Source organism: Bombus bifarius, unplaced genomic scaffold (assembly GCF_011952205.1).
Source record: "Bombus bifarius isolate JDL3187 unplaced genomic scaffold, Bbif_JDL3187 scf7180000008232, whole genome shotgun sequence".
Taxonomy (NCBI): domain Eukaryota; kingdom Metazoa; phylum Arthropoda; class Insecta; order Hymenoptera; family Apidae; genus Bombus; species Bombus bifarius.
Genome location: NW_022884527.1, coordinates 604,341 through 617,476, shown reverse-complemented (window position 1 = coordinate 617,476; position 13,136 = coordinate 604,341). Strand labels below are relative to the sequence as shown.

The 13,136-nt window shown below is 41.9% G+C and overlaps 1 protein-coding gene across 6 annotated transcripts in view; it reads right to left on the bottom strand.

Moving 5' to 3' along the window:
• Positions 1-13,136, bottom strand: part of LOC117211366 (prohormone-1) — a 60,749-nt gene that overhangs the window by 2,074 nt on the left and 45,539 nt on the right. For 3 of the 6 annotated variants that reach the window (XM_033455151.1, XM_033455152.1, XM_033455150.1), the window contains exon 2: positions 5,463-5,587. In XM_033455151.1, coding sequence (XP_033311042.1) covers positions 5,463-5,573 — 111 coding nt within the window. In that variant the 5' untranslated portion in view covers positions 5,574-5,587. Of the gene's footprint in view, positions 1-5,462; positions 5,588-8,232; positions 8,397-13,136 lie in introns of those variants that run through there. The other 3 variants (XM_033455153.1, XM_033455149.1, XM_033455154.1) reach the window with 3 other exon arrangements.

Genomic DNA, 13,136 nt, shown 5'->3' with positions numbered 1-13,136 from the left:
TTATAAAGTTGTTGAATCAGCGTTCGCGACGGACAACCGGACGCTAAGTGAAATCGGATTGCCGTTGCCGAGCTATCGATTATCGGATCAGCCGCAAATTTATCAGCCTTCCTTCGAACGAACCATCGTTCTTTATCGTTGCTTCTCTCCGTGACGGAGCTCGAAAAGTCGTCGCGGTCCGGCTTTGCACGAGCCGTTTGCGAGATTAGTCGTCGCGGGCGGAGACCGATTTTTAATATCCTGCGATTCCTTTGTAAGAACAGTTGGGCGAGACGTACGTCGACGGTCCGTCGGAAAAGATTCGCAAAGAGCTCCGTGTCGATTTCCAGTGACGAATATACGCGGCTCGTGAAACTCGTCTTCCTTTGGAAAAAATCCATCGAAGAAACGTATTAGGCGAGATACCGTCGTTCGAGCCTGAGCGAACTCCGACTGCGAGAAACGACATGGGAAGGGAATCGAAGAACGAGTAACTGTATTGTTCGAGTTCTTTTTGCACGGGATGGTCTCCTTTCGAGAAAAGTAAGGAATAAATTCCTATCGATGGAAGATGCCGTTATTTCGCGCGATATCTGCTCATCTCCGATGTTCATTTCCCCGTAACATACGTATGCTAATGTCGAGTTACGGGAAATTCCTCGTGCGATATAACTGCTTAAACGAATGAACCTGTTGTTGAACGAGGCATGGCGCGCGGTACGCGGTAGCTTATTTGCAATTCAAACGTGTAGATAAGAGTTACGCAACAGGACTTTGTGCGAGCGTCGCGTTTGTACTTTATACGATGGTCGTGGAAAGCCTGGATAAGGTAGCACGAATGAAACATCTTCGCGTAGCGTTTTGATTTAATACCGATGTAATGCTTCGAAGATCTTCGCGTTTTCCGTTGTACATCCTACGTTCGAGATGAACATCAGCATCGCTGAATCCCGTAATGCTGCAAACTAAACCCTCGCGCGACGTATCCACGTCACTGTCGTTGTGATTTGTAACGGACGAACAAACGCTCGGTCCCCTAATCGAGTTTAAGAGTAATATGTATAATTTCTAGGACAAGTTTCCTGGAACAACATGGCAAACTGCTGCACGTTTATAGGACGAGAGAAAAGAGCAAGGTCCCGATACATCGACAAACGTAATTTCGTTTCGCTTGGCAATTAGCTTTGTAATCCGTTGCAAAGGACATACGGTTCTTTTTTCGTTTCTCCGCACGCTTCTATCCTAACGACCCTCTTGTACTTGCAGCGGAGGAGAAATTTAATTTGTCGCTTTGAAATAGTAGCCAGTAGTAAGGGCATATTGAAATCTTAAGCTGCAGTCGTTCGTTTGGAAACGTTTAACAAAAGTCGCGTTTAACAGCGCGAATATTTCTTTCCTCCGTCGACGATTAGTTTTCTCCAGGGAATCGACGTTCTTTAACTCGTGCGAATCGTACTTGTAGTTTATCTAAGCCCGTTCAAATCTTGAAACTCGACCGATGGTTCGATCGAATTTAATCCGAGTATCTATAAACGTCCGATCGTTTAGCTGTCATCGCGACGGACAAGGATGTACGTTGTGAAAGGTGAAACGTGCAATTGGTATTATTAAACCGTAAATTCGATCGAGCCACGTCGAAATTGTAAGACGGGATTACGAGACGCCGCACAAGTTTGTAACATTTACGCCAGTTACAGAGATCGAGAATTCTTCCGTGTATAGTAAATACGCAGATATCTGGAAAGAAATTGCCGAGCGAATAACGAGCCTATCACGAATAATCGTTTGCCTCGTATCGTTTTCTAAAAATGGAAGATATTTTTCGTACACCGACAACGCGGAGTAATAATAATTACGCGTAATATACGCACGCGATATATTATTTTTTCATAAGGAACAACCGCTTCATGCCCACTTTTACGTTCTTATTCGGCTACTGTACACAGGCTGTTACCGAACTGGCGATAGAAACCGAAAGAAGATGATCGTGAGTGGAAAAAACAAGTCAAAAATATGGAATAAAATTCGTTCAAACGGCACTTCGTTTTTCAAGAAATCCAGTTTCAAGATTTGTCAAATGTACTTAAACTTGGCTAACAGACTAGATACGAGTAGACAAAGAGCAGAAGGTTATTCTACATGCGAGAAGAAGTGAAATATATAAAACGAAATATCGAAGAAAATAAATTTTGATCGTTAAACACATTAGAAAGTCAAATTTACTTTTCTCGAGAAGGAAATGAAAAAATGTTATCCTACGTCCTTCGATTCTTTTCACACGTGGAACAACCTTCTGTCATTTATTTACTCTTGTTCAGCCAGGTTTTAGCCAGGTTCGAGCATACTTGACAAATTTACGAACTCGATTTTCTCGATAACGAAGCCCCCTAGGAAAAACGTCGCTCCACGTTTCCCATTTATTTTCTCGCGTAGATTCTCCTCCTCGTCGTATGTACCAGCAGTTCGGGAACATCTTGTATATGAGTTATAATCTCGCCTAATATGTAGCTATTTCTTGTTGTTGGAATTCCGGACGACAACGTGCCTTGAAACTATGCGACTGTGCCGTGGTAAGCGGCTTTGTCTTTGACCATCCTGAGGACGCGCACGATTAAACCGTATCTGTGGAGTATCAGAGATAGCGTTAATTGCGCACTTAACGTCGTTTGTGTTCGAACCTGCGTGGTAACATTAACCGGTGGAAATTCCGAATTAATAGAATCCGGAATTAAAATTGCCATTACAGCCACGTCACGGTACAATCACGTTCTTCGATACACGCGCCTATATATAATCCGTCGCTTTGGGATCGAAGGAAACGGGGAAAATCGAAACGATTGGAAAAGGTTGAGCGCGAGAAACTATCGCGAAGAAACTAAGTAGTTTCACAGCTAACAAACGCATCTCTGTCATGGCAAGACGCGACCGACTCGACAGTTTGCACAGCCTTGGAAACGAAACTAACGCGACATTTCGCGAAACGGCTATAAATAAATTGAATTTGTCAAGCAGTCGCTTACACGCTGGAATAGGGACCGAGCAACAGGTTTCTCGCTTCCTTTTCAACCACTAGCGTTTTCCACCTTTTCTGCCCTACCCATGTTTCTCGTCCGATTATCCTTTTCATTTCGGATGGCTCGACGTTGCCGTTCTTATATTCACCAACTCGCTCACGCTCGATAAAAGTTACGTCAGCAGATCTGAGTCGCGAAATTGCATTATGTTTCATTGAAATCCGGGTTACAGTAGCTCACGGATGTATTCCAACACTTTTAGAAACCTTTTATCCATTAGAAAGCATTTTCAAATCTCACTAGTAACGTAACGAGACGCGGCTATCGCGATTGTATCGGTGGAATTTGAGATATTTATTGGAAGTATTTAATTAATTAAGGTAATTGTGCAGTCAATTATTCGTTATATTAATAACCTACGATATTTGGTATTACGATATTACGTAGAAGCTACGATATACTAATTTTTTTTATAACTAACGATAAGCGTATGTTAGCAGCAAATGTCTTGTAGCTTGCATATGTATTTTCGAATTGGTACTCAAATGCTACTATGAACACTAATGTTTCGTTATAGCGACAGCAAAGGTTCAAAAGCTTTCGTACTATTTCGAATATATTCGGCGAAGATTTTTCCGGTGCGTATTCGAATATTTCCGTGAACCACTGCAACTACTCGCAGATTTCAAATTAGAAGTAATCGACTTTGATCTGAATTTGGTCGGATTGTAAAACCGGAAACTTAGCTCGAAGTAAACTAGGATAAAGGTTTCGAAGAGTAACGCGTTTTAGTCTCCGACATCGTTCGGAAATTGTGGAAATTTCATTATCGATCGTTGAGTGAACCTTTCGTTGGTCAAGGATAGGACCGATTATTAACATTCTCTTGGAGCCCCCTGGAAATATCGAATATATCGAATACGTGGAGGGTAACACTTGGCATAATAAGAGGAGTCCTTCGTATTGAAAAAAGGACGGTTTGCTGTCACTGTCGCTATCCGTGTGCCTGGTGTGCGAAACGAGTATGCGACAGAACGGTATTCATTTGTATTGACGCGCGTGACTGTAATATAAATCGTTGCCTCTTTACCAAGCTACATCTTCTCTCTTTTGTACGGTCTCCCCACGAGGAAATTGTTTGCTCGGTGTAAAATTCTCATTTCCTATTTATGGTAATTATTTACAAAACGGACGACCTCGTTGCTTTCAACGAGCTTGAAACATGTTGTCAGAATCAACATTTTGTACGATTTTTCTCTATACACGTTACCATCGTTCGCTCGGATGTAATAATCAAGCGCAAGATATTCGCAAAAAGTTTCCGATCAATTTACGGTACCGTTACGCTTCGTTCTGGAATATAGCACAGCCTAACGCATTTTCGACAATCGTTTCCAACTCGATTCGCAAAGAAAAATCCATGGATTAGGTTTGGATCAGATAATGAATTAGTATTCCACCGTTGTGAAGCGGCCAATAAAGCTACTAGGAAATAAGTTCAGGTATTGAATAATAAAACAGATAAAATTCATATATTAAGTTTTATATTGTATTATTATTATTCGAAGCTGGAAACGCTTTTAGTCATGATATTGAAAAAAGTGACTGTTCGATGATCAAAATTATACGGTCGACGAAACAGAAACTTTTGCGAATATCTCGGAAACTAAAGCCGAGCGACGGTAACACGTCCACGATATTGACTTTGATAACACATTTGCTTTGTAAATAATTATCCTAATTATTTATTTATTTATTATCAGGGACAAATAGGCTAACCACGATATCGCGATGTGAAAGTTACGTGTACCGATTACTCGATCGCATTTGTCTGATTAATCGACGAAGAAATTAATTTGGAAGCGGAGAGAAGCCGCTGTTAAATGATACAGTGAAATAGTTTCAAAGTGCGGTTAACCGATCGAAATGCGTCATTCGTCGACCGCAAATAACGTCGCGTTCATGGCAAAATCGTGAGAAAAAAAGAAGGAAAGGGAGGAGAAGAAATGGAAGAGTACGGTGGTGCGACTTAAAAGGAATATAAAAAGCTGAAAGCGAACGCGCAAAACCGATTGACACGCCGTACGTGCAAATTTAAGTCTTCGGATAGGACTTTTTTGTTCTGTTCCATATTTTTTGTACGGCATCGAAACGAGTTCCAGGGGAGCGTTGCCGTCCTTCTCGCGGATAAAATCGAGGACAACGCAAGGTGAGAGGGTAACGAGGCACATTTGTCATCGCTCGAGTGTCGCAGCGAGTACGGACGCGGTATTCTCTCGTCTAGCGTGAGGTTGCAGCTTGTTATAAACGATATTTTCTTTCATTTATGCATCTCTATTTTAAAAACAAGTTTACGTGATTAGTTAGCAAGCTAACAAGCAAGATCGATCGCGATCACCGATAAAAACATCAATTATACCGGGCGTGCATCATTTTTTCTTTTCGTAGGGGGCGGATTTTGTTACTTACGTCTACCTCGTTTAAAAGTCTCTCCTTGTCAGCGGCTGGAAGGGCTATCGACAAGTCGATCAACACCATCAGGACCATGGCCAGAAATATGACAGTTCGTAGCGACGGCATGATATATCTCTGTCCTGCAACAAAAACCTGGTTAATCCGGCTAATTGAAAGGACTATAGTTGTTGCAAGTATTAAATCAAACGCTTCTAACGATCGACTCGTTAACGACTATTTTCTCCAACACGTAGCCAAAGTTAACGCCGATCTTGATTGACCTTTCGAACAGTTTGAACAGATATCGTTTGAAGATCGATAATAAAGCTACGATATCGGACGGAAGAAAATTTCCAAGCTATACGAAGAAAGTACAAATGTCGTTTGTCGGTGCACGTTGTGGAAGAAAAGCTCTATGGCGCTTTACTCTATGAAAATCATATGTTTATCGCGAATCGAAGAATCTGGCGATGACGCGAACCTATTTCTGTTAATAAGAAGCAACGATGCATACGCCGTCGAACTTTTCTCGATACGTATGACGATAGCGTGCAAGTAACGAGCGTTCGTATCACCCCATAGGAAGCTCTAAAAGTATCTAGCGACGGCTTCGTGTGTTGATTACGTTTCAGAAAATCGAACGATTGCATCTTCGACAACGTCGAAGGGTCAAAGGCTCGTGGATACGCCAGGTGATTTAAAATCCCGATCAAAGACAGTGTTCGACTGCCGTGGAAGCGCCTTTTATAAAATTAAAATCAACGTCTGGTCTATTTTCGCAACGTTCCCAACGACCGATCGGTGAAGAATATACACACATACATATGTATAATAATTCTAAATTAATTCCTTTTTCTGAATGCGAGCAACGCGATTTTTCTCCAAAGTAGAATTTTATACCGTGAAAATGGAGAACGCGTTTTTCCACAGCCTTATCTGTTAGAAAATGTTTCTACCAACGTGGAGCGGCGGTAGCTCTGTCAAGGACGATCATCCATCTTACGTGCGTAAGAAGAAGAACATCTTCTATTTCGTAGTAATTTATTTAGGGGAAGCAAGCAAGATAAAGACGGTGGAGTTTATATGGCAGCGAGTTCTGATTGGTAAAACGAATGAGATCGATCGTTGATGGAATATTTTACTCGGTGTCAAAATAGGTTGGTCAGAAAACCACTGTCAGTTGGTTTTATTTATTTGGGCCTGACAAGGGAGACGCTTTCGTCGGTACAGCCGACAGTTCGATTCTGCTTGATGAGCACCGACAGCCGCTCTAACTGTCGTTGACAGAACGATAACTCAACGGAGGAAATATCGAGAGTGATACGGTGCCTCCGTTTAAAAATACTCGCGCTGCTGAGTGAAGTATCGTGATGCGATTTGCGCGATTAATTAAATATCGAAATACCGATCGGAATGTCTAGAGATACACAGGATGCCCTATTTTCATTTGTAAGTACAATTCGGGGAAGAAGTAACTTAATGTATATAAAGGTCAGCGTTATTCTTTAAATAGAATCACAGAATTTTGAATGCATCAAACGATCCATTTCACTATTCTCTGTAAAAAAGTAAATCTATCTATGTCGAAAAACTATTAGTCTAACAGGTATACCGTATCTTATTTTATAAAGTTTTTATGAAACGTGTCTACGAAAAAGAAGGGAAATAGATGCAAAAGTTAACGACTTGCGACTTTTCTCTATCTACGGAAAAACTAATTACACCAAGATCATGTTTCGAATATATATATATATACGCATATATATGTCGAGCGATTTTAACGGAATATATAACGACGCTCCGTTTTTTCTTCAAATTTGTTGCATCGTTTCGTATCGAACTCGCGTGCGTTGCCGTAGAAAGAAAGTAAAAGACGAGAACAATGAGATCCGATAATTACGTGCTTGTTGCAACGAGTTAGGAAACGTTGGAGAGTACCGTTTGTTTTCGGAGACAAGACAAGGCAATGACGGGTAATTGCACTCCTCCCTGGGCAACAGGTTTTCCTCGACTCCGTCTAATGCGTGAATTACAGAAACGAACGCTTCGAACTTTACGATATCTCCGGAAAAGTGCCTTTCCGCGCCTGATTATTTCTTAGAGCTTTCGAAGCTCCGTACTCCGAGATATTGGAAATTTCAAAGGCATTCGTGCTCTTTTTCAAACCAACTGAATAGATCGCTCCACTTTAGGCGCGATCGGATGAAATGACTCATCTGCGAGACTACAATAGAGCGAAATGGAACGTTTGTACACATTGTTAGAGAAAAACGTTCGTAATATTCCGAATGAACCATTACGCGTAGTGACGGGCATTTCACGATAATTTTCATTCAAGTGTCAAAGGCATTATAGCAGTTGTGGGTGGGCGAACGTAATCGCGATTGTTTCGGAATAAATTATTGTGCTGTCAATAAGTTACGTAAAACGTTTTAAGCGCGACTTCCCTTACACGCGGTCTTCTATTTTCGCGATTATGTCAAAGGAATCACGACTCACCGATTTTGAATTGATCCAACAAAGATGAGGTGTACGATAGACTTTAACGAAACGTAACGGTCGAGCTAACCGAGACGAATGAAACGATGCGACACGAAATTCAAACTTCCAACATGCAGAATTTCCAAAACGCATCTGGTCGAAGAATTACGTTATTTAAATCCGATCGCATGAAACACGTATCGTTATCTGTACGTATGAAGCGTGACAAAAGAGGAAAAAAAGAGTAACAGCGATTGGGCGACGATTGATGAAAATGAAAAGGACGAATGAAAAAGTAAAGTACCTTGTGGAAGCAGTTCCGGAAATTCGAGATGCGATCCGAGGGTAGTCGGTGTCAGTGGGGCGGTTGTTTTTGGTGAGCAGCTGCGAGAATCGGTGCTTCAGCGGCAGAGTGACTGAGCTTGCAAGCACGCGACCACTTTATATCCGACACGGGGACTGGGTCGGCGGCGTTGGTGGTGGAAACGCTGGGGGTGGAAAACCCACCCCGAGCCACTCTTTCGACGATCACGCGTTCCACCGACGATTCGACGATATTTCGACGCCTGTACAGCAGCTTTTCGAAGCTCCGTCCCACAGGACACCTACCTGTCCCCCACGACACCCATCCTTCCCCCACCCTAGCCTACTCACCGTACCAGGTTACACGGATTAAAGGATTAATTCGATGAATGCACGATTCGCGAAGTAATTCCCTCCCTTTCTCGCAAGCTCGCTCCGCAAGAATCTACTAATCGCGGCAAAACAAAAGAGAAGGTATTTTTGAACGTAAAAAGGCCATTTATTAAAATACCGGCTTATCAAAGCACTTTGATTCTTTGCGTTAACCGCTTCTTATACTTTACTCTAGCGGAAGGGAACGTTGTTCAAAGGAAGAGCAAGGAGAAATGTTGGTTGTTCGCAGTCGAGCACCGATATGACGCGCAAACCATTGTCTCGATTCTCAAAAGAGACCACAAGGTAAAGAACGATCGGCAAAATATATCGTGCTTTCACTTTCGAATAACTTTAGAGCATATTTCACTATCGTTGACTAACCGTTTCGAGCGATACATTTCATGAGACCAACGAAACTTGAGAAGCTAGTATCGCTTCGACGCGGCAAACTTTAGCGTAGTGGCCTTTTCGTTTCGGATGTTATAAGTTTGAAAACTCCACACTCGAAGATTTAGGGTAAATTCTTGTTGAAACAAATTCAAACGAGAGGAAAACTTAACGTGGAACGGACGGCGGCCTCGATTAGTTGCGATTACGAATATGATAATTTTAAGAGACAAGGGTGGCGTGACATTTTTCAACGCGTGCAGGGATCCACTGTCAGTCTGATGGACGGACAGAATTGCGGGACAATGCGGCAGCTGGGTTGGAAATTCGCGGTGGCAAGAGCCAGGAATGTCTCATCCCCCAAAATATGCCAAACGGTATGTCCGGTCGACGTACCACAGGCCTGACTCTTGCCACGAGATCACGTTTGTCCTTCCCTATCCCTTCATCTATCATTCGGTTGTGTTATAACGTGTTCGGTGTTTGCTCCGTGTAATACGCATCGGTTTTACGCGTTCAATGGATTCCTGCTGTAATCGAGCTGCTACCGTCGCGTTTTCATGTAACGAGATTGCGTCTCACCATCAACAGTGTCCTACTCTCCTTGACCGTTCGCTCGTCCAAATTCCGTCGTTTTTCTTTTATTCGCAATCAGGTTATAGATGGAAACCGGTGATTTTCGTGCGGTCGAGCTGCAGCTACGTAACGACGTTAATTTTTCATGCGAAGAACGTCGATACTGACCGCTGGCTATTTTATCTCGATATTCTCGAAGATGCAATGATTCCCATGGGCTACGCCTGGGTTCAGAAAATTCTTTGCAAATTATATTCCATTGATTTCCCTCTTTTTGCGTTTACGTGCACGCAACGTCGTTTAAGAAATATCGAAGCCTGTTTAAATTGACCTTACAGTTGTCGATTACAGCTACGTTGTTCGAGACTTATAAGAACGCGAAAAGAAAGTTGTGAATAGTAGAACTTCGATATGCTCGTTATCGGGCAATAAAGAGGGCAGCAATCGACAGTATAGCGATATGTAATCGACTCGCTAGAAATGGGCCATCAACTATGGAGCTTTGGGAAACGTAATCACACCAGCGATGACGATAAAACGCGGTAAAAGCTGCAGGTCATCGTTCACCACGATGGATCTTACACGTTTTCCCAAAGGCACTGCCATCAACTTTTTATTCTCGATGTTGGCTACCCCGGAAGTACCTGGGATATTTTGATGCTCGTTAAATAGTCTAGCGTTTCGAGGGGCGTCCGAAGAACTATAAAGCTTAGTCGTTTAATATATAATCGGATTAGAAATTACTTTATACGCTCGAAGCGTAAAAAAAACAGTTGGATATATTTTTCAAGCGAACAAGGCTAGCATCAATCGACTTCGGCACGAGCAGTCCAGCCATATTTCATCGACCTAAACTTAACGCCTGAATAGTTGCCATCTGCACAAGATGAGCGAACGATAACCGTTAAACTGCTGCAATACTCTTCGCTTAAAATTAGCCTTCGAGTTTGTTAGAAAATAGATGTATGTACATCTGTATCGTACGAGCGAGGAATGAAAATGAGAGGAAGACAAAAGGAAAACGCCGTGAGACGAGAATGTATTGAATGAATAGACGTGCAATAAAACAAATTCATTCCTGTTTGAGATGTGCAAGAGAAAATAGCGCTGTTCGTTAATATTTCATGTTATTATGTTATTATTCTGTTCTAATAAATTTTGTATTTAATAAAACGTTATATAGTATTACTTTAACAGAGTTCATTGTTGAAATATGTACAATGTACATGCACAACTCGTCTAATCGTTTCGATTCTTATCGCTTTCACGAGAAGGCAATTTGTAATTTTTTGCTACTGTTTTAAATCTCCGTATTCTCCATGATACATGATCGTACAGTATTTTGACTGACTTAAGAGCTATGGTATTGCGAAATGCGGTTCGGAGTTCCTTCGTCGAATGTCTCGAAGCGTTTGTTTAACGATGCATGTATCGATGCCCGTAAACAGAATCTTTATCTTCCCTTTGAGATTTTCGATCCGCCAGGTACTTGCACCCCAAGTACCAACTGCGCCAGCGCTCGTCGATAAAAACCATACCGCTGAAATTTGCATTAACGACGTGTGGAAAGCTGCATCGTTTCTCTCCGGCGCTGCGTAATTTTACGAAAAAATCAAGGTAGCGTCGTTGAAATAGAATAACATAAAATTCAACTTTTAAGAAAAATTCTCAGGGTCATCGACAACGCGTCACTGATGCTTCGAGGTCACTCGGATGGCTGAGATAAAATCGAAAAAAAGAGTAAACACCGGGATGATTAAACTTAAACGACGAGACTTTTGTTAACTAAGACTAACACTGAACAAGATAGTTCTTCGATCGGACTCATCGAACAGACGATTGTACGGAAATTTAGATAAACCGATTACATAAAGAACAACGAGATCGACGAATCGGTGATCAATCGATTCGGAGCCGCAACAAAATATTCGTTTAAAAGCTTTGACGAACATTTTACGTAACTTAACGATGGATCCACGACTACTTCGTTGTTATCGCTAATTAAGTATTTTCATAACTCTATCTAATGTCTCGTCTGATTTTCTTCTTTTTTTTCAACTCTGTACCTACGCCTACACCTAACGAGCAATTTTGCCATGACACTCACCTAAGAAGAAACCAGCGGAAAAGATCGCCTCGTCCAACGCGAAGAAACATTTTTTTCTGTTCATAGGATATTTTGTTTGTTCGTACAATTTTACGGGAATTGGGATAGGCGTTCGTCTCCTTGAAGTCTCTATCGCGTGTCAACGATGATTGTATCTTTAACGTCAGGAAGTAGACGAAGATATGAATATAAATTGTATCGCGCGACTCTCGCTATCTTTCGGCAATCGACAATCACGAGGTGCTTTCACAAACCAAATAGGAGAGACGTCGACTCGGTCGCAGTAGAACGTACCGTTGTTCGGTCAGACACGAGGATTCTGCCTTAACTCCTTGTCGCTCCTTCGCACACGCTATCTCTGTTTCCTCATTGAAGGATGTTGACGTAACGCTACATCCTTTGGAAATGTCACACAAAACTAACAACTGATCGTTAAATGGCAAATATTGCAAATCTTTGACACTTTCTAAATTAATCAAAATTATCGCTTGTAAATGCGAGAAGAAAATATCCCGAATGCCTTGTAAATATTGGAAAAATGTATATTTTCCCCTTTTCCTTCGTCGGTTTTTTATCTTCTTTCGTAACGTTACGCGATTCTTGGACGAAATAAAGCTGTCGCTGCCGGCGTTACGTAAACGCGTAATAAACGCTGAGAATTAAGTGTAGTCTCGAAGGAGAGTTGCGCAAACTGATAATTAATCGGAGGCAATCAAAGAAACGGAGAAGTCCGAAAATCAAAAAGTAGCCCTTTCTAGGCTGTCTATTTCCCCCGAATACATGTTTTCCCTCGACATAGTTGAAAAGTCAGCTGATGTGTCGCAGCTCGAACGAAAAAGCGAACGAAAACGAAAGAAACGGAGGAACATGGATCGACGTTGTAATTATCCAGTAACGAGGCAGAGTTTCGTTGATCAAGGGAATAGAAACGATTCCGAATCGATCGCGAAAAACAAAAGCCTCTGAACGAATCAAAGTTGTTACTCCACCGAAATTGGATCTCTTTCCAGCTTTTCCCACGTTCGTGTGGGAAGGGGATTTACAGGCAACGAGGAATCATTAAAGCTTCTTTGAGAACATTTCGATTTCTCGTTTTCGTGCTTTCAAAGACCAGTTACCAAAACTGTGAACTTTCGGATTCGAATAAAGACGACCGTCTCCTACTGTAACCGTGAACACGAGGTAATTCTCGTGCCTCCAACACCACGAAATATTTAATATACGCTCGTGAAGTATCGTAATTTGTTTCGCAGCTGACGCAAATAAAATATCCCTGACTTAATAAATCTGTAACTGCCGGTGTCATTGTGGTTTTAATATACGGCCTGGAATATCCGTGACCTAGTGGAAGGAAAAACCAAGAGAAGAACTTTCTGGCAGAGTGCGCTAGGTAACAAAGCATTGGTTTACCGTGGCGGATGCAACATCGTGTCGGTAATTCCTAAGCAGAAGGGAAGTGC